At 46.2% G+C, this 21025-nt stretch overlaps 2 protein-coding genes across 2 annotated transcripts in view; one reads left to right on the top strand and one right to left on the bottom strand.

Moving 5' to 3' along the window:
• Positions 1–2669: 2669 nt before the first annotated feature.
• Positions 2670–16499, bottom strand: treh (trehalase (brush-border membrane glycoprotein)). Its single transcript, XM_064975398.1, has 15 exons — positions 16377–16499; positions 15913–16013; positions 14670–14814; positions 14410–14497; positions 13034–13134; positions 10529–10621; positions 8793–8909; positions 6365–6487; positions 6165–6214; positions 5822–6022; positions 5360–5577; positions 3665–3776; positions 3400–3512; positions 3001–3054; positions 2670–2904 (listed from the first exon to the last, which is right to left on the bottom strand). The coding sequence occupies exons 1-15, from the start codon at positions 16472–16474 to the stop codon at positions 2749–2751; spliced, it is 1770 nt and encodes a 589-aa protein (XP_064831470.1). The 5' UTR covers positions 16475–16499; the 3' UTR covers positions 2670–2748.
• A 68-nt stretch (positions 16500–16567) lies between these two features.
• The window catches only part of LOC135546746 (C-X-C chemokine receptor type 5), a 31991-nt gene continuing 27533 nt past the window's right edge, over positions 16568–21025 (top strand). Inside the window, 1 exon segment of the mRNA XM_064975399.1 lies at positions 16568–16672. Coding sequence (XP_064831471.1) covers positions 16640–16672 — 33 coding nt within the window. The 5' untranslated portion in view covers positions 16568–16639.

Below are 21025 nucleotides of genomic sequence, written 5' to 3'. Positions count from 1 at the left end.
TGGTTCTATACAGGGCTGGTTCTATACAGGGCTGGCAGATACAGGGCTGGTTCTATACAGGGCTGGCAGATACAGGGCTGGTTCTATACAGGGCAGGCAGATACAGTGCTGGTTCTATACAGGGCAGGCAGATACAGGGCTGGTTCTATACAGGGCTGGTTCTATACAGGGCTGGTTCTATACAGGGCTGGTTCTATACAGGGCTGGTTCTATACAGGGCAGGCAGATACAGTGCTGGTCTGCTAGTCTACATGATGACATTAAGGATAAGAGAGAGATTTGTCAAACGGCAGTCGAGCATCGATCCTCATGTCACCAGAATAAGACTGGTTATTTATTGGAGAGGAGCATCAAGCTCATTGGAAAGGAGCATCAAGCTCATCACTGTGCACCTTCACCATCATTTACATTTACGTCATTTAGCAGACGCTCTTATTTCTTATTATTATACTTACAAATTGGTGAATTCACCTTCTGACATCCAGTGGAACAGCCACTTTACAATAGTGCATCTAAATCATTAAGGGGGAGGGGGGGGGGTGAGAAGGATTACTTATCCTATCCTAGGTATTCCTTGTTCACCATAACCCTGTTCACCATAACACATTTCATCTGTAGCCTGATAAACTGCATGGTTTCCTGAGTCGTAGTGGGAGGACCACACAGCATGTAATCACATGACTCCAAGTTGACTTAAATATGATTGTTGTTATTTTTATATTTTAGCTTTAAGGCATTTCCACAGCAATTTGTCACAAATAAAGGAGCATCAAGCTCATCACTGTGCACCTTCACCACCCTGTTCACCATAACACATTTCATCTGTAGCCTGATAAACTGCATGGTTTCCTGAGTCGTAGTGGGAGGACCACACAGCATGTCATCACATGACTCCAAGTTGACTTATTATGGTAATTATATCAACATTGGCTCAGAAAGGCATTTTGACTGCCATTTCTCACATAACAGCACTGAAAAACCTCACCATGTCGAACGAACAAATTATACGTCTGCATATCATACAATTGTCCAGAAACGTTTTGTTTCCATCACAGCTGTCACGATTTAATTTATTTAGATGATATGCATGACTTGGATACTGTGGATAGAAACGTGGATACACAGACAGGAAAAAAGATATCCAGGTGGACACCTGACTGGGGAAGTAGATAAAGGGATTCATTGACAAAAATCTCAAAGTATCCCTTTAAGAAAATGAAAAGAACAATAACAGGAAAAGAAGAAGAATTGCAGTTTATTTTTATCCACAAAAAGGTGTCGTTTCTGATATGAACCATAAGGACCACAGAACCCTGTTTTTTAAAAGACATGTTTCACTGAGGAAATTCAACAGAAGTCAAACATTATTTTTTGTTTAATTTGGGTTTGAATTTAACAACTGACAGTTACAAAATATATATATTTTTTTTAAAGGTCAAAATTTAAGGGAACAGGGCCGCTCCTGCCTCCCGGACTCCTCTCCTGCCTCCTCTCCTGCCTCCTGGACTCCTCTCCTGCCTCCTCTCCTGCCTCCTGGACTCCTCTCCTGCCTCCTATCTCCAAAGTCGGGTCAGTGGCATTTCTCTTTGAGGAGCAGATTCGCCCGAACCTCTCATCTGATGACCTTTTGCATAGCTCTGTGTGTTTGTTATATTGAGATAGAAGAGAGCTGTGTCTGCAGACAACCAATTAGGGTAAGCCTCTTTCAAGAGTAGTGCACATTTTCTCCAGACAAACACTGTCAAAGACATTGTCAGGTGAACAAACAGAAATACCTTTTATAATAAACAAGAGCTGTTCATACATTGCCCATACTCATTCAACTCAAACTAGGAACAACACTGTCGATCGTGAAACATTAAAACAGCATTTATTGTCTGTTGCCAAATGCTCCGAGAGATTAGTCATATCTTTCCCCAGTTTCTCCCAATGTCACCTTCAAACAGGCAGCATTGGAGACAATTGATTCATTTAGACATGAGTCACACAAAACACACCACTAGATCTGATTGTATTATCTTTAAACCAATCACTGCACATCTCACACCACTAGATCTGATTGTATTATCTTTAAACCAATCACTGCACATCTCACACCACTAGATCTGATTGTATTATCTTTAAACCAATCACTGCACATCTCACACCACTAGATCTGATTGTATTATCTTTAAACCAATCACTGCACATCTCACACCACTAGATCTGATTGTATTATCTTTAAACCAATCACTGCACATCTCACACCACTAGATCTGATTGTATTATCTTTAAACCAATCACTGCACATCTCTCTGTCTACGTCCTAAATAGCTTCCCATCCTCTTTGAAGTGCACTAGGGCCCTGGTCTAGAGTAGTTGACCATATAAGGGAATGGGGTCCCACTTACAGTTTGTATGGAAATGCTTCCTGACTAACCAGGAGTTCAGCTTCTACTTGGATGGAGATTATTGTTGTTTGTGATTTCAGTTCAATATCAGTTACCATGATCATCATGTGTGTAAGGTGTCAGTTTAATATCAAGCAGTGAGAACACTCACAGTCTACGATAGATAGTGGCACACACACACACACCCAAACCCATCATCTTCATTTTCAGACTCTGTACAGTTTAACCATCAACATCCAGCATTAACATTTTAAAAGCTCCGAAGTCCCCCCCACTCCGCCCCAATCCTAACTATTAGTGGGGAAATCTGACCAGAGATCAGCGTCTAGGGGCAACTCCACCCTACACCCATTGAATTTCATAGGAACAGAGTTTGGGCTGCGCAGAGCAGGGCCACAGAGACGCTGACGCTTAGACACGAGGCGAAGCCGTTTCCGTTGCTGCCAGAGGTGAGCCGGTCGCCGTACTGAGACAGGAGCTGGAGAGCCACACCATTGGTCCAACCAAATCCCAACTACAACACAGACACAAAGAGACAGACACACAGAGTCAACTCAAAAAGATGAGTTCTTATCCAGAGCACCTTCTCAGAAGAGATATCTTAGTGTACCTGAACTTCGTATTCTCCTCCTCCGCCCGGCTTCCCATCGCCGTTCACATTATACTGACAGAGAGAGAAAACAAAACCACAGATATGTAGAGCTTTTATGAAAAAGGCACAATGTGTACGTGTTGTGGATATATTCTCATTGTGGGCTCTCCTAGATACAGATCTAGGAACAGCTTTCCCTCCGCCAATCCCAACCAGTAGTGGGGGAAATGCTAAACTGACCCATGAATGTCGTCTCGGGCAGGGGAAGACAAATAGACACCTAAAACCTTGGGGTGGGGAAAAAAACAAATATCTAATTTTCGGGCTGGTTTTGGCCTATTACCAACCCTTGTCTCGGGGCAACATCACCCTGCACCTCATTGTGGTCACACACATTATAAACCTCGTCTTAATCACCTTCTCAAACATGGCTTCATACTTGACGTAGGCCAGCCAGTTGGTTCTGATCCAGCGCTGAGCCAAATCAAACCCCAGCTCTCTAGCTTCCTGTGAGGGCAAACTGGACAGGCCTGATTGGAAGATAACAGAGTGACAGATTGGACAGGCCTGATTGGAAGATAACAGAGTGACAGATTGGACAGGCGTGATCGTGCATCTTATAGGGTGTCATTTGGGATGCGGATGCAACATGAAAACCATATCAGGGTTAACTAGGTCCTACCTTGGATGAGTATGTGTTGCAGAGGGGGCCATGCGTTGGGGTAGTCCCACTGCTGACCACTGTCAACCAGGGACGTAGGGACACCGTTGGGGAACGCAAGACCACCACTCGTCTACAGAGGGAGGAAGGAAGAATTGATTTATTTAACCCCCCCCCCCCCGAGGAGGACAAATGTCTTTGTTTTTTTGACCGCTTTTTAAAAAACTACATTACAGTTGAAGTCGGACGTTCACATACACCGTAGCCAAATACGACAGAGCTGCTGTAACTGAGTCAGGTTTGTTTTCCTCCTGACAGAGCTGGTGTAACTGAGTCAGGTTTGTTTTCCTCCTGACAGAGCTGGTGTAACTGAGTCAGGTTTGTTTTCCTCCTGACAGAGCTGCTGTAACTGAGTCAGGTTAGTTTTCCTCCTGACAGAGCTGGTGTAACTGAGTCAGGTTTGTTTTCCTCCTGACAGAGCTGGTGTAACTGAGTCAGGTTAGTTTTCCTCCTGACAGAGCTGGTGTAACTGAGTCAGGTTTGTTTTCCTCCTGACAGAGCTGGTGTAACTGAGTCAGGTTTGTTTTCCTCCTGACAGAGCTGCTGTAACTGAGTCAGGTTTGTTTTCCTCCTGACAGAGCTGGTGTAACTGAGTCAGGTTTGTAGGCCTCCTGACAGAGCTGGTGTAACTGAGTCAGGTTTGTTTTCCTCCTGACAGAGCTGGTGTAACTGAGTCAGGTTTGTTTTCCTCCTGACAGAGCTGGTGTAACTGAGTCAGGTTTGTCGGGCTCCTTGCTCGCACACACTTTCAGTTCTGCCCACAAAATGTGTATAGGATTGAGGTCAGGGTTTTGTATAGGATTGAGGACAGGGCTTTGCTCTCCTTACGCCATTTTGCCACAACTTTGGAAGGATGCTTGGGGTCATTGTCCACTTGGAAGACCCATTTGCAACCAAGCTTTAACTTCCTGACTGATGTCTTGAGATGTTGTTTCAATATATCCACAATTTTCCTACCTCATGATGCCATCTATTTTGTGAAGTGCACCAATCCCTCATGCAGCAAAGCACCTCCACAACATGATGCTGCCACCCCCATGCTTCACGGTTGGGATGATGTTCTTCGGCTTGCAAGCCTCCCCCTTTTTCCTCCAAACTATCAGAAGCTTCTAAAGCCTTGACATCATTTTCTGGAATTTTCCAAGCTGTTTAAAGGCACAGTCAACTTAGTGTATGTAAACTTCTGACCCACTGGAATTGTGATACAGTGAATTATAATGGAAATAATCTGTCTGTAAACAAGTGTTGGAGAAATGACTTGTGTCATGCAAAGTAGATGTCCTAACAGACTTGCCAAAACTATAGTTTGTGGAGTGGTTTGAAAAAAAAGAGGTAATGACTCCAACCTAAGTGTATGTAAACTTCAGACTTCAACTGTACATACGTTACCTATACATTTGACATACAGTACATGGTACTTTTATATATAAAACAAAAATCACCAAATGCTTTAATCCCACCCTTCAGCCCATCCCACCTATCAGCATAGGGAGGGAGGGAGTTAACTACTATAAATACACATTGCTACAGTAACTCAATGGGCGTGTGTATTTCAGTGACCAATCAATGTACATGCTCGTTCAGTCACAGTATTTCAACAGGACAATGATTCGTTCCACAAAGAGCGAGGTCTTGGCACCAGCAAGCTAAACTAACCTGTAGATAGTGGAGTGCCTTCTGTCCCATGGAAGGCTGGGAGTAGCAGTCTGCCCAGACAGGGGCCAAGTTAGTGGGGTAGAATGCAGGGTGGGAGGTGTTGGTTACCAGGCTGTAGTCCAACCAGACTCCCCTCTTCTCATCCCACAGCACTGCCTCTATGGCCTCTTGTCTGGCTGATACAGCTTTGTCATACCGCGCAGCTTCAGACTCATGACCTGGAACAGATTATACAGGACTTTTACTGGACCACATGACCTGCTGACAAATATCTCTGGGCCTATGGCTACACCAGAGGATGTACCTAGGACCCAGAGGATGTTATATCTAGGGCCCAGAGGATGTTATATCTAGGGCCCAGAGGATGTTATATCTAGGGCCCAGAGGTTATAACTAGAACAGGTGGTAAAGAAAATTCCTTCCGCGAGTCACACGTTATATGTGGCAAGTCATTCTCCTCACCCAGCGTCCTGTAGAAGTAGGCCAGTGTCCTTTCGTTGCGACAGAGCAGAGCGTTGAGGTCTGTCGGAATGAGCAGACTGGTTCTGGTGTCTTCCAGAGATCCGTTGTTGTTCCCCAGGCCGTCCACAAACCAGCGAGACGAGAAGTCCCACCCGGACTCTGCTCCTGAATGCAGCTCTTTCCACAGCCTCTCTGCAGCATCTGAGTACAGGGACGCAGGTAAAGACCAGGGCTCAGAACGGCTTCCCTCTACTCTAAAGTACACCACTTCAGACCAACCCAATAGATCGTGTGTTCATGATGGGAATGTTGTTCGTTCATGAAGTAGGGGGTTAACGTTTACCCGCGGTCAGACCTTCAGCCAGCTCGAGATCATCACTGTAGGACTCCGGTCTGGAAGAAAAGTAACAGACGAAACACAGACAAACAAATCAACTCCAAAAATACATGTACGTGGGTGGGATGTTGTGTTGTGACAGATGGACTAATAAAGTTGTGTTGTATTGAAGGGGATGAGGGTAACGTTCCTGTTGTGTTCCTTACCTGGGCAGGCCGACCTGGACATCAAAACGGTTCAGAACATGCTTATTCCCCTTCACTTCAACGGCCACAGAGCGGTTCCTCATCCAGAACAGGTACTCCTGCTCTAGGGCTGGCAGAGCAGTCCTACACAGTAGAGTAGGACGGGATTATATATAATCTAGGGCTGGCAGAGCAGTCCTACACAGTAGAGTAGGACGGGATTATATATAATCTAGGGCTGGCAGAGCAGTCCTACACAGTAGAGTAGGACGGGATTATATATAATCTAGGGCTGGCAGAGCAGTCCTACACAGTAGAGTAGGACGGGATTATATATAATCTAGGGCTGGCAGAGCAGTCCTACACAGTAGAGTAGGACGGGATTATATATAATCTAGGGCTGGCAGAGCAGTCCTACACAGTAGAGTAGGACGGGATTATATATAATCTAGGGCTGGCAGAGCAGTCCTACACAGTAGAGTAGGACGGGATTATATATAATCTAGGGCTGGCAGAGCAGTCCTACACAGTAGAGTAGGACGGGATTATATATAATCTAGGGCTGGCAGAGCAGTCCTACACAGTAGAGTAGGACGGGATTATATAATCTAGGGCTGGCAGAGCAGTCCTACACAGTAGAGTAGGACGGGATTATATAATCTAGGGCTGGCAGAGCAGTCCTACACAGTAGAGTAGGACGGGATTATATAATCTAGGGCTGGCAGAGCAGTCCTACACAGTAGAGTAGGACGGGATTATATAATCTAGGGCTGGCAGAGCAGTCCTACACAGTAGAGTAGGACGGGATTATATAATCTAGGGCTGGCAGAGCAGTCCTACACAGTAGAGTAGGACGGGATTATATAATCTAGGGCTGGCAGAGCAGTCCTACACAGTAGAGTAGGACGGGATTATATAATCTAGGGCTGGCAGAGCAGTCCTACACAGTAGAGTAGGACGGGATTATATAATCTAGGGCTGGCAGAGCAGTCCTACACAGTAGAGTAGGACGGGATTATATAATCTAGGGCTGGCAGAGCAGTCCTACACAGTAGAGTAGGACGGGATTATATAATCTAGGGCTGGCAGAGCAGTCCTACACAGTAGAGTAGGACGGGATTATATAATCTAGGGCTGGCAGAGCAGTCCTACACAGTAGAGTAGGACGGGATTATATAATCTAGGGCTGGCAGAGCAGTCCTACACAGTAGAGTAGGACGGGATTATAATCTAGGGCTGGCAGAGCAGTCCTACACAGTAGAGTAGGACGGGATTATAATCTAGGGCTGGCAGAGCAGTCCTACACAGTAGAGTAGGACGGGATTATAATCTAGGGCTGGCAGAGCAGTCCTACACAGTAGAGTAGGACGGGATTATAATCTAGGGCTGGCAGAGCAGTCCTACACAGTAGAGTAGGACGGGATTATAATCTAGGGCTGGCAGAGCAGTCCTACACAGTAGAGTAGGACGGGATTATAATCTAGGGCTGGCAGAGCAGTCCTACACAGTAGAGTAGGACGGGATTATAATCTAGGGCTGGCAGAGCAGTCCTACACAGTAGAGTAGGACGGGATTATAATCTAGGGCTGGCAGAGCAGTCCTACACAGTAGAGTAGGATGGGATTATAATCTAGGGCTGGCAGAGCAGTCCTACACAGTAGAGTAGGTTGGGATTATAATCCAAGTTGAAGACTACTGAGATTTGATACTCTTTATGGTTGTGTGGTAAAAGAGTTGATATTTTGATTGTATGATTGAGACTGGGTTGGTTCCACTACACTTTATGAACGTGCAGACATTGCGCGACTCCTTTTCCCAGGCTGGACTCTTGTCGGCCCGAGGCACGGGACTTTTCTTGAGGAACCAGAGCTCGTTGTTTGTTATATCATTATGTGTGTGATCATTTGTTAGTAATACAACCCACGCAAAATAACACTGATGAAGTTATTTCCAATGTGTTAAGGGTTTATGAAAAGAGTATTTCCATGAGTCCTTTGTATTGGTGTAGACGTGACGAACCAGATGGGACTCATTCCCTCCCAAACCAAAAGGAGGAATGGTTTCTCTGGTAGGCACCACCTACGTGTCACCCTTACAAACAATAACCTCAAGTCAAAACCTTTACAACCTGAACAGAGAGTTCTGCCAACTTTTAGAATGGACGCCATTGTTAGCGCCTTTGAGCATCTCATCCATTCATGACAAGCCCCATTCATGACAAGCCCCATTCATGACAAGCCCCATTCATGACAAGCCCCATTCATGACAAGCCCCATTCATGACAAGCCCCATTCATAAACAAAATGGTGGGGAAAAAGAAAATCGGTACCTGAGGAAATCTTTGTCGTTAGTGGTCTGATATTAACTACCTGAGGAAATCTTTGTCGTTAGTGGTCTGATATTAACTACCTGAGGAAATCTTTGTCGTTAGTGGTCTGATAGTAACTACCTGAGGAAATCTTTGTCGTTAGTGGTCTGATAGTAACTATCCACCATCAGAGACAGGAAGGGGGGCTGACTGCGACGCTCGTAGTAAACTCTGGCCCCGTTGGGGATGAAACCATATCTGGAGAGGAATGGAAAAAAGAAAATATAGATATTACAAAATTTTCATTAGTTTTGCATATTTCATTTGATGATTTTTAAAAACATTGTATCCAGATTTGTGGTTGTATTGTGTCCTTTAAATTGACAAATACATAAAACATTGTAAGGTCATTCTTACCTATTCGGAAAGAATTCAGACCCCTTGACTTTTTCCACATTTTGTTACGTTACAGGCTTATTCTAAAATGGATTGAATTGTTTTTTTCCCCCCTCGATCTACATACGATACCCCATAACAACAAAGCAAAAAACTGTTTTTTTAATATATTTTTGCTAATGTATTAAAAATAAAACTGAAATATCATATTTACATAAATATTCAGAGCCTTTCCTCAGTACTTTGTTGAAGCACCTTTGGCATAGATTTGGCATAGATTCCTACCCAAGAAGACCGAGTCTTCTTGGGTAGGACGCTACAAGCTTGACACACCTGTATTTGGGAGTTTCTCCCATTCTTCTCTGCAGATCCTCCCAAGCTCTGATCGGTTGGATTAAGGAGTGTCGCTGCACAGCTATTTTCAGGTCTCTCCAGGGATTCAAGTGGGTTCAAGTCCGGGCTCTGGCTGGGCCACTCAAGGACATTCAGAGACTTGTCCTGAAGCCACTCCTGTGTCATCTTGGTCCTTTAGGTGGCTTTTGGCAAACTCCAAGTGGGCTGTCATGTGCCTTACTGAGGAATGGCTACCGTCTGGCCACCATAAAGGTCTGGTTGGTGGAATGCTGTAGAGATGGTTGTCCTTCTATAAGGTTATCCCATCTCCACAGAGGAACTCTGTCAGAGATAACATTACGTTCTTGGTCACCTCCCTGACCAAGGCCCTTCTCCCCCGATTGCTCAGTTTGGCCGGGCAGCCAGCTCTAGGAAGAGTCTTGGTGGCTCCAAGCTTCTTCCATTTAAGAATGATGGAGGCCACTGTGTTCTTGAGGACCTTCAATGCTGCAGACATTTTTTGGTACCCTTCCACAGATCTGAACCTCGTCTCAATCCTGTCTCGGAGCTCTATGAACAATTCCTTGAATCTCATGGCTTGGTTTTTGCTCTGACATGCACTGTCAACTATTGGACCTTATATAGACAGGTGTGGGCCTTTCCAAATCATGTCCAATCAATTGATTTTACCACAGGTGGGCCCCAATCAAGTAGTGGAAACATCTCAAGGATGATCAACGGAAACCGGAAGCATCTGAGATCAATTTCCTCAAAGCAAATGGTCTGAATACTTATGTTAATAAGGTATCTGTTATGTTTAATACATTTGCAAAAAAAACAACCAAAAAAACAGTCATTGCTTTGTTATTATGGGGTATTGTGTGTAGATTGATGAGGGAATCCATTTTTAGAATAAGGCTGTAACATAACAAAATGTGGAAAAAGTCAAGAGGTTTGAATAATTCTCCTGGACATCTGACTATCCTGTTAATGGTTGTCCCTGAGCCAACCAGAGACTCAGGAGTCAGAGTTCTAGCACCTATCACACACACAGCATCAACGTTTATGTAAAGAGTCTGGGCACTTAATATTCAGGGAGTTGGTGGTGAATAGACATGGCAGGCAGACGGACAGAGACAACAGCTCACCGGTTGATGAGGTGGATGAAGTTGAGGATCATCCCACGGGCGGTGTCGGTCATCTCAGAGAGCAGGAGACCATTGATCACCCAGTAGGAGTCCCTGGGAGGAACAGAGAGCAGATCCACCTCACTGTCCCTGGTAATAATACACACTGGAGGGCTGAGCGGTAAGGTCTCTGAATGAACAGGCCCTCTGTCCCCTGAGGGCTCTTTTATTAATTTCACCTTTATTTAACCAGGTAGGCCAGTTCAGAACAAGTTCTCATTTACAACTGCGACCTGGCCAAGATAAAGCAAAGCAGTTTGAACAGCCAACACGGAATTGCACATGGAGTAAAACAATAAACAAGCCAATAACACAATAAACAAGTCAATGACACAGCAGAAACAAAGAAAGTCTATATACAGTGTGTGCAAAAGGCATGAGGAGGTAGGCAATAAATAGGCCATAGGAGTGAATAGCTGCAATATAGCAGATTAACACTGGAGTGATAAATGAGCAGATGATGTGCAGGTAGAGATACTGGTGTGCAAAAGAGCAGAAAAGTAAATAAAAAAAACAGTATGGGGATGTGGTAGGTAAATTGGGTGGGCTATTTACAGATGGACTATGTACAGCTGCAGCAATCGGTTAGCTGCTCAGATAGCAGATGTTTGAAGTTGGTGAGGGAGATAAAAGTCTCCAACTTCAGCGATTTTTGCAATTCGTTCCAGTCACAGGCAGCAGAGAACTGGAAGGAAAGGTGGCCAAAGGAGGTGTTGGCTTTGGGGATGATCAGTAAGATATACCTGCTGGAGCGCGTGCTATGGGTGGGTGTTGTTATCGTGACCAGTGAGCTGAGATAAGGCGGAGTTTTACCTAGCATGGACTTATAGATGACCTGGAGCCAGTTGGTCTGGTGACGAATATGTAGCGAGGGCCAGCCGACTAGAGCATACAGGTTGCAGTGGTGGGTGGTATAAGGTGCTTTAGTAACAAAACGGATGGCACTGTGATAGCAAATTGGATGCAGTCTGAGTATTGGAAGCTATTTTGTAGATGACATCGCCGAAGTCTTGGATCGGTAGGATAGTCAGTTTTACTGGGGTAAGTTTCACGGCATGAGTGAAGGAGGCTTTGTTGCGAAATAGAAAGCTGATTATAGATTTGATTTTGGATTAGAGATGTTTAATATGAGTCTGGAAGAAGAGTTTACAGTCGAGCCCGACACCTGGAGGGCTCTGAGAGGTAAGGTCTCTGAATGAACAGGCCGGTCTGTCCCCATAGAGGGCCAGCATTAGTCAGACCCCCTAACCTGCCCAGTCTGTGTAGCCCTACCCGCTAGCAGTCAGACCCCCTAACCTGCCCAGTCTGTGTAGCCCTACCCGCTAGCAGTCAGACCCCCTAACCTGCCCAGTCTGTGTAGCCCTACCCGCTGGCAGTCAGACCCCCTAACCTGCCCAGTCTGTGTAGCCCTACCCGCTGGCAGTCAGACCCCCTAACCTGCCCAGTCTGTGTAGCCCTACCCGCTAGCAGTCAGACCCCCTAACCTGCCCAGTCTGTGTAGCCCTACCCGCTAGCAGTCAGACCCCCTAACCTGCCCAGTCTGTGTAGCCCTACCCGCTAGCAGTCAGACCCCCTAACCTGCCCAGTCTGTGTAGCCCTACCCGCTAGCAGTCAGACCCCTAACCTGCCCAGTCTGTGTAGCCCTACCCGCTAGCAGTCAGACCCCCTAACCTGCCCAGTCTGTGTAGCCCTACCCGCTAGCAGTCAGACCCCCTAACCTGCCCAGTCTGTGTAGCCCTACCCGCTAGCAGTCAGACCCCCTAACCTGCCCAGTCTGTGTAGCCCTACCCGCTAGCAGTCAGACCCCCTAACCTGCCCAGTCTGTGTAGCCCTACCCGCTAGCAGTCAGACCCCTAACCTGCCCAGTCTGTGTAGCCCTACCCGCTAGCAGTCAGACCCCCTAACCTGCCCAGTCTGTGTAGCCCTACCCGCTAGCAGTCAGACCCCCTAACCTGCCCAGTCTGTGTAGCCCTACCCGCTAGCAGTCAGACCCCCTAACCTGCCCAGTCTGTGTAGCCCTACCCGCTAGCAGTCAGACCCTTTGGTAGGCCTGGCTATAGCTTGGGCTGTGACCTGCCACACTCAAAACCCTGGATGACAGACATATAGATAATGAATTGGACAGGAGAGCACTCAAGGACACGCTTCAGTCATTCATTTATTTACAACCAACAGCATCCATTTGGCCAGATGGGTTCCTCAGTTGACCTCCCTTTCTGCTATAGCATCCCTGGGTTGACCTCCCTTTCTGCTATAGCATCCCTGGGTTGACCTCCCTTTCTGCTATAGCATCCCTGGGGTGCCAGATGGGTTGACCTCCCTTTCTGCTATAAGCACCCCTGGGGTGCTCCAGGCAAGCTCAATCAATCCCAGATAAAGTATTTGAAAATGATTTTAAATAGTATTTGAACCAAGGTGTGCTATATGCAGACAGAGCAGTACAGAGAGAGTGACAGCTTCACTGACCAGTAGTACAGCTCCCTGAAGCGTCCTCCAGGTACGACGAAAGGGTGGGGGGTGAAGATCTGAGAGTACTGTTCTGGGTGGGCCAAAGCTTCACTGCTGATCTGGTACACACACACACACACACACCCCATTGTTGACTACCACATCATATTTGACCAGACGTACTGTAAGTACACTACTACAATTACACTACTACTACAAGTACACTACTACAACTACACTACTACTCGCTAGTTGTGCAAAATGTTTTATAGATATAAAGGATATGTAGCATAGCATTATAATTTGTTTAAAGTTGGCACACTTTTCTCCAGTGAGAAAACAATAGCTTATTTCAAAAAGGGGTGTGGCAGATTAAAACTCTTCAGCAAAGGACTATAGAGGAAGGAAAGAGGCTCGGTGGGAAATCTGTCTCCCTCCAGCAGGGGGCGATATGTTGTTTCACCCACCAAGCAAGGAGATTTTGTATGGAGGTCAATGAATTGTATGGAGGTGTTAAATTTGGTCAAAAATAAAAGTGAATGGTATATTTGCTGCGTGAGGTTTATTTGCTCGAATAGATGTTTTGTAATATTTAAGTAGTTATGAGTGTTCTGATATAAGTAGGACACGTGACATCCCAGCCACTTGGAGAGAAAAACACTATATCAAGAGTTCTATCCAGATAGCTATGCATATTCAGAGCATGAGGTTAGTAGTATCTCTCCTTTCAATACAGGCGGTTGACGTCAACAACCCACATCGAATATTCAAAAAAGGATTACAATAATAAGATGTATCCACCAATCCAAAGAATGGATAGAGGAGAGCAAGACAGCCCAACTGTGCTGCTTTGTGGACAACGACTCCCATTGTTACGGGGGAGAGACATCTTGTTAGTCGGTCCCCTCCTCCCCCTAGTCTACTTTAGGCGAGGAAGCACAAGCGTATCCTGCCGCTGAGAAGGTTGGAAATCTGCCACACCCCCCTTTGAATTAGCTTTTGTTTTGTCAGAAAAACATGCACTCATTTAAAACTATATGCTACTTATCATTTTAATCTATGAATTGTCAACAAACTTAATGTGTTTTGAACACTTTGAAGAAAGTCTAAGTTAATGAAGGGGAGTGAGTCTGAGTGGGCCATTAGTGCAACTGGCATTAAAACCTGTTGACGCACTTCAGCCAAAGGGGAAATACTGCCCTCTCTCTCTAACGGGCGGATCCCACAGTTGCACTAATGGCTCGCGAGAAGAGAACAAGAATCTTCTCATTCCAAACAAGCGCAGAACCATCCAGACTCACTCCCTTCATTAACTTAGACGTTCTTCAAAAGGAGGTGACAGAGGACGTAGGAGGTGAGTAAATCTAACTGATAGATAAACCCCATGAGATCACCTTTCTCCCAAGAGACTTCCACAGATGGTGCAGCTTCTCGGCCCAGCTACGCAGTTCTGCATCTGCTATTCCAGCCAGGAACTGTGGCCTGCACACAGAACATGACTTGTATTGGATAGAACAGACTACCTTCTGAGTCCAAAATGGCACACTATTCCCTACAGAGTGCACTACTTATAGGGAAGAGGGAGACATTTTGGACTCTAAACATTTCACGCCTCAGTGTGGTCAGGATCAATCAGAATGATTGGCTCTCTCACTTGTCATGCCAGTCAGGTGGGGACCACGGCGCAAACTCTTTCCCTGGTTCGTCGAAGTACGTGTGAAGGAAGTCTCTCAGTACGGCAGGCGGGACAGAGTTAGGCTCTCCGCGTGTCAGGTTGTGAAACGCTGCCAGGATAATATCTGAGTGTATGAAGGGAGGTGATTAGGTGTGTGGAGAGATAGGAGTGATCTCTGATCCTAGATCAGTACTCCTACTCTGACAATTCATGAATAATCTTTATTTAATCTGTAATCTTTATTTTTTAAATAATTTTCAGTCACATGACTTCCTTAAAGATTTCAGAAGTCTAAAAGTTCAACCTGATACTTTATAAACAATCCTACTTAGAAGCTTGATAAATACAGCCCCAGTCCTCAAGCAAAGAATTAGCAGACATTGGAGGCACAAAGCCTGTATTGGGACTGATTCCCCTACGAGACTTACCGGGGGCTGACTGATTCCCCTACGAGACTTACCGGGGGCTGACTGATTCCCCTACACGAGACTTACCGGGGGCTGACTGATTCCCCTACACGAGACTTACCGGGGGCTGACTGATTCCCCTACACGAGACTTACCGGGGCTGACTGATTCCCCTACACGAGACTTACCGGGGCTGACTGATTCCCCTACACGAGACTTACCGGGGCTGACTGATTCCCCTACACGAGACTTACCGGGGCTGACTGATTCCCCTACACGAGACTTACCGGGGCTGACTGATTCCCCTACACGAGACTTACCGGGGGCTGACTGATTCCCCTACACGAGACTTACCGGGGGCTGACTGATTCCCCTACACGAGACTTACCGGGGGCTGACTGATTCCCCTACACGAGACTTACCGGGGGCTGACTGATTCCCCTACACGAGACTTACCGGGGGCTGACTGATTCCCCTACGAGACTTACCGGGGGCTGACTGATTCCCCTACGAGACTTACCGGGGCTGACTGATTCCCCTACGAGACTTACCGGGGGCTGACTGATTCCCCTACACGAGACTTACCGGGGGCTGACTGATTCCCCTACACGAGACTTACCGGGGGCTGACTGATTCCCCTACGAGACTTACCGGGGGCTGACTGATTCCCCTACACGAGACTTACCGGGGGCTGACTGATTCCCCTACGAGACTTACCGGGGGCTGACTGATTCCCCTACACGAGACTTACCGGGGGCTGACTGATTCCCCTACGAGACTTACCGGGGGCTGACTGATTCCCCTACGAGACTTACCGGGGGCTGACTTCAGCTTCATGTCCACAAAGTGCTTGTCATCATCAAACAGTTTGGCGGTCTGAACCTGCCTCAGGATGTCCCCATAACAGTAGATCTCACTGAGGAGTGAATCATTAAATAAAACCTTATCTGGATGGCAGGTTAAGAAAACACCCATAAAATGACCTGCATCAAACCGATATTACAGAAGATGCAGGTCTGAATCACATTTTAAATCCCAATCAAGTCCAATTTCTCAGGTCTGTGTTCATCTTTAAGCCTCTTTGAACAGAACAAATCCAACCTCACAGACATTTTGCTGAGTTCTATCAGAACGCCATGCATCAATCCCGAGTCATAAACATACCCCCCCAGGAACCAAAGTTCAGCTCTGGAATAACAGAGCAACATGGTTCAAGATGATTCATAATAGGTTCATAAAAGAGCCCCCCAAAAGAAGTCAATGTAGCAGAAAATGTTACCTGTCACAAGGTGGAGGCAAGGCACAAGAGTAGAGAGGACAGAGGAACAGCACCAAACAGAGACACAAACACATCACTGCTGCTTGAAACCCTCTCATGTTTAGAAGGAACTCAAACGCACCGGGACTTATCTCGAATTACATACAGGTCAAAGGGCACATTGTCGATCACATGACACATTCCCTATCCAATTGAAAGAGGGGAAATAACAGGATGAGATCCCTTACAGTTACAGCGGTCCTGAGCGATAATGTCCGTCCCAAATGGAGATGAGCGATTGGTGTTTTTTTTTAAAGGTTGGTTTCAGTTCAATTATTACAAGATATATATTTAAATACACAATGTTAGTGTGTTTAAAGTTAAATATACAATGCATTATGTAGGTTGAACGCTGTAACACGGAGTAAAATAGGTCCCATGATAGTAGAGTGACTGCTCATTACGTAACCATCATTAAGTCACGTTAGTTTAATAAAATATTTATATTTATTATAATAAAATATTTATTTGATGCCTGATTTAATCCCAAATCATCTGATCACTATAGAGCTGCTGTCTACACGGTCATGAATCACAATTTGCTCCAAAATAAAAATAAAGCCTACTTTTATGACTGCGGAATACCAACTATCACTCACTTGTGTAGATTCAGGCAGAGATCCCTCTTGATCACACATTCTTCAGTCTCTTACATAGCAGGCATAAAAGAAACAGACTGGACAAATAGGAACGGAATGGATTATGGTCATTGTAGTTAATTACCAGGTTTTCTTGACTAAACTACGTATACATGTTGGCCTGTTGGACACAACTTCCGACTGGATCGCAGAGTTGGCGTTTTGATCTAGAGAAACTGCGCATCACGCAGACTTAATTTAACTTAAAAAATTTTTTTTATTTAAAGCATTGAACTGCTGTTGGTCAATTGGTTTAAGAAAATAGGTTCATTGCTCAATACTAGTCCAAAATGGCACCCTTTTCTCTATATAGTGCACCACTTGTCCAGGGCCCATAAATGCACTACATATAGGGAATAGGATGCCATTTGGGCCATTGAGTTGTGGCTAGTCACTACTAACCCTTCAAAGTAGTGTCCCTCTTAATACATCGTAAGACTAGGGGGCAGTACTTTCTCATCTAGATGAACAACGGCCTGTAACTCAGCCCCAGAAGCTAGGATATGCATAGAATTGGTAGAGTTGGATAGAAAACTCTAGAAAGTTTCTAAAACTGTTCAAATACTGTCTGTGTATAACAATTGATTTGTCAGGCAAAACCCCAAGGACAAACCATCCAGGGAAAAAAGAAAATTGGGTTTTCCCCCCAATGGGTTTCTATGGGAAGCCTTATTTAATAGGAACCTGCTTGCAGTTCCTATGACCTCCACTAGATGTCAACGGTCTACAAATTGGTTGATGTTTTTCAATGGAGAAATGAAGAAGTACAGCTGTTCTTTAGAAGTGTCCCTCCAGGTGGACTGTTTTGTTGCGCTTGAACTGGAACTTGCTTCGTTGTTTTAATCTGGTATTGAACACAGTATATTCAGTCTTAAATTTGATTATTTACATTTTAGGTTGGATTAGGAACAACCACAGTCATGGTTCTCACCAGTTTCAAGAGAAAATACTACTTCCATAACTAAATTGTAGAAGTTAGAAACAAATCATAGTTTAAAGTGATAATTTGGGATTTTGGCAATGAGGCCCTTCATCTATACCTCCCCAGAGTCAGAGGAACATGTTGATATAATTTATAGAAATGGTATCCACAAGTTCACCTGACTCTGGGGAAGTATCAAGGGTTTAGTTGCCAAAATCCCAGGGTAAACCTTGAAGAAATAAAAACAGGAAACAGAAGGATTTCAGTGAGCTTTATTTTTTAACCAAAAGTGTCATTTCTGATATGAACCATCAGGACATGTCCACAACACAGAAGACATGTATTATTATTATTTAAACACAGCTCCACTGAGAAACAGCCAATTCCCAAAAATTAAATGCTTTTTCACTTAAATTTGGTTTTGAATTTAACAAACTTCTAATCCAACTGACATCGAGTTACAAAATAAAAAAATGGTCAAAATTTAAGGGAACAGTTATATGAAACAAGTTGAAACCCAGAACCTTGCTTGTGGATATTCTGATTGTTTAAATATCCTAAGACCCCCCCCCGGGACACAGCCATCCCACCCTGAAATAAAACTGACACATCTAGTCAGAGGGATCCGCCACTGCATCCAAATGTAATCCTACTCCCTACATAGCGCACTACTAACATAGACCTCTGGTCTAAAGTAGAGCACTATATAGGGAATAGGGTACCATTAGGGACTTGATAAGGTCTCCTCTCCAACCCTCCCTGACATGCTAGTGATCTTACAAGACAACATTCTCCAACAGTAGTGTACAACACTGTCCAGAACCAATCCCTGCCTTCCTCCGAGTTGTACATCTTGACAGAACCATGTAGATTCTACGTGAAGCTCCACCCCAAACAGCTCCACTTACACCTGTCCTGCCATGTCAGACCTGCACAAGGGTAGAGGAGAGCCTGGTCCAAGAGCTGTTTCTGCCCTGGCCCTACTCATCACTCCAAAACCTAAACAACTCCATAAGGAGTTGGAATGGGCAGGAACAGACTGCCAACCAGGCTAGCGCCGAATGGGGTACGGTTAGGGGTTGATTCTGGAGGGGGACGTGGTGTCACATCAAGGGAGGTGTTATCGATGCATCAGGGCAGCTTGTATTAACCCTCCCACCCCAAAATAAAAACCCTTGAAGGAGGAGACCATTTCCTGGTGTATCATATATCCAATTGAAATTAATCTTAAAAAAAAAAAAACAGCAAGATGCTCGTCTCCTCCTTCAAGATCAGAAACCCCACTCCACTGGGAGGGACAGCCACAACCAATCACAGTAGAGTTATGGTAAAATGAGAGCATGTCAGAGGCTGCTTGCCAAATAGCACCCCAATTCTTTATGTAGTGCACTACATTTGACCAGAGCCCTATGGCTTGTGCACCAGGACTAGGGAACTAGGACAGATGAGCAAGGGGACTGGGGCAAGGGGACTCGGACAGATGGACTAGGACAGATTGACTAGGGGATGGGCTGTGGCTACAGCTGCCAGTGGGGCTGAAAAATACATTAAATAAAAACCAGGCAGCTGCCAAAGTGCCTGTGGTTTGACCCCTGTTCTCTCATCTAGTCATTTTAAATGTGTAACGCCCTTCCTGCAGTGGCCCACCCTTTCCAAAATAAACCTTAAAAACCATCCCAAAAGCTAGATGTTTTATTCTGGGTCTACAATAGACCAGAGAAAACAGGGGTCACAGACCCAACCAATGAGAAAGCAGAAAGACCACAGCATGTACATTCTCCCAACACTGTAGTTCAACTTAGTACAGATTGAATTTCTTTTTGACAACAGCATGTAGACACACATTTGTAGAAATCCAATATTTGTCATTGGAAAAGAGAAACAGAAAGAGCATCTTCACCATCTTGTTTTCAGGGATCCCCAAAGCAACATGGAACAGAGGTTGATCTGGGGAAAGTTTAGAAATTACAATACCAAAAGCCATGACCCCCCCCTACCAATTCCAGAAGACACCCCTCTCAATCCCCCCCCCCCTCCCCAACAGACACCCCTCTCAATCCCCCCCTCCCCAACAGACACCCCTCTCAATCCCCCCCCCCTCCCCAACAGACACCCCTCTCAATCTCCCCCCTCCCCAAGAGACACCCCTCTCAACAGACACCCCTCTCAATCCCCCCCCTCCCCAACAGACACCCCTCTCAATCCCCCCCCCTCCCCAACAGACACCCCTCTCAATCCCCCCTCCCCAACAAACACCCCTCTCAATCCCCCCCCCTCCCCAACAGACACCCCTCTCAATCCCCCCTCCCCAACAGACACCCCTCTCAATCCCCCCCCTCCCCAACAGACACCCCTCTCAATCCCCCCTCCCCAAGAGACACACCTCCCAATCCCCCCTCCCCAGAAGACACACCTCCCAACCCCTCCCCAACAGACACCCCTCCCCCCCCTCCCCAACAGACACCCCTCTCAATCCCCCCTCCCCAACAGACACCCCTCTCAATCCCCCCCTCCCCAACAGACACCCCTCTCAATCCCCCCCCTCCCCAACAGACACCCCTCTCAATCCCCCCTCCCCAACAGACACCCCTCTCAATCCCCCCCTCCCCAACAGACACCCCTCTCAATCCCCCCTCCCCAAGAGACACACCTCCCAATCCCCCCCTCCCCAGAAGACACACCTCCCAACTCCCTCCCCAACAGACACCCCTCTCAATCCCCCCCTCCCCAACAGACACCCCTCTCAATCCCCCCCCTCCCCAACAGACACCCCTCTCAATCCCCCCCCCTCCCCAACAGACACCCCTCTCAATCCCCCCTCCCCAAGAGACACCCCTCTCAACCCCCCAATCCCCCTCCCCAGAAGACACCCCTCCCAACCCCCCTCCCAATCCCCCCCCCCAGAAGACACCTCCCAATCCCCCCTCCCCAGAAGACACACCTCCCAATCCCCCCCCTCCCCAACAGACACCCCTCCCAACCCCCCTCCCAATCCCCCCTCCCCAGAAGACACACCTCCCCTCCCAATCCCCCCTCCCCAGAAGACACAC

The sequence above is a fragment of the Oncorhynchus masou genome, chromosome 9 (genome assembly GCF_036934945.1).
Source record: "Oncorhynchus masou masou isolate Uvic2021 chromosome 9, UVic_Omas_1.1, whole genome shotgun sequence".
NCBI classification, from domain to species: Eukaryota; Metazoa; Chordata; class Actinopteri; order Salmoniformes; family Salmonidae; genus Oncorhynchus; species Oncorhynchus masou.
The sequence above is the reverse complement of the archived record's forward strand: the minus strand, read 5'-3'. Positions and strand labels throughout refer to the sequence as shown.

Excerpts from the sequence above, each read along its gene's own strand:
- treh (XM_064975398.1), bottom strand. The coding sequence starts at position 16,474 with ATGAGAGGGTTTCAAGCAGCAGTGATGTGTTTGTGTCTCTGTTTGGTG. Across the intron at positions 13,135-14,409 it reads GGAAGTCTCTTGGGAGAAAG|ATCAGCAGTGAAGCTTTGGC; the intron begins GTGATCTCATGG and ends TGTGTGTACCAG. Across the intron at positions 3,513-3,664 it reads GCAACACATACTCATCCAAG|GCCTGTCCAGTTTGCCCTCA; the intron begins GTAGGACCTAGT and ends TCTTCCAATCAG.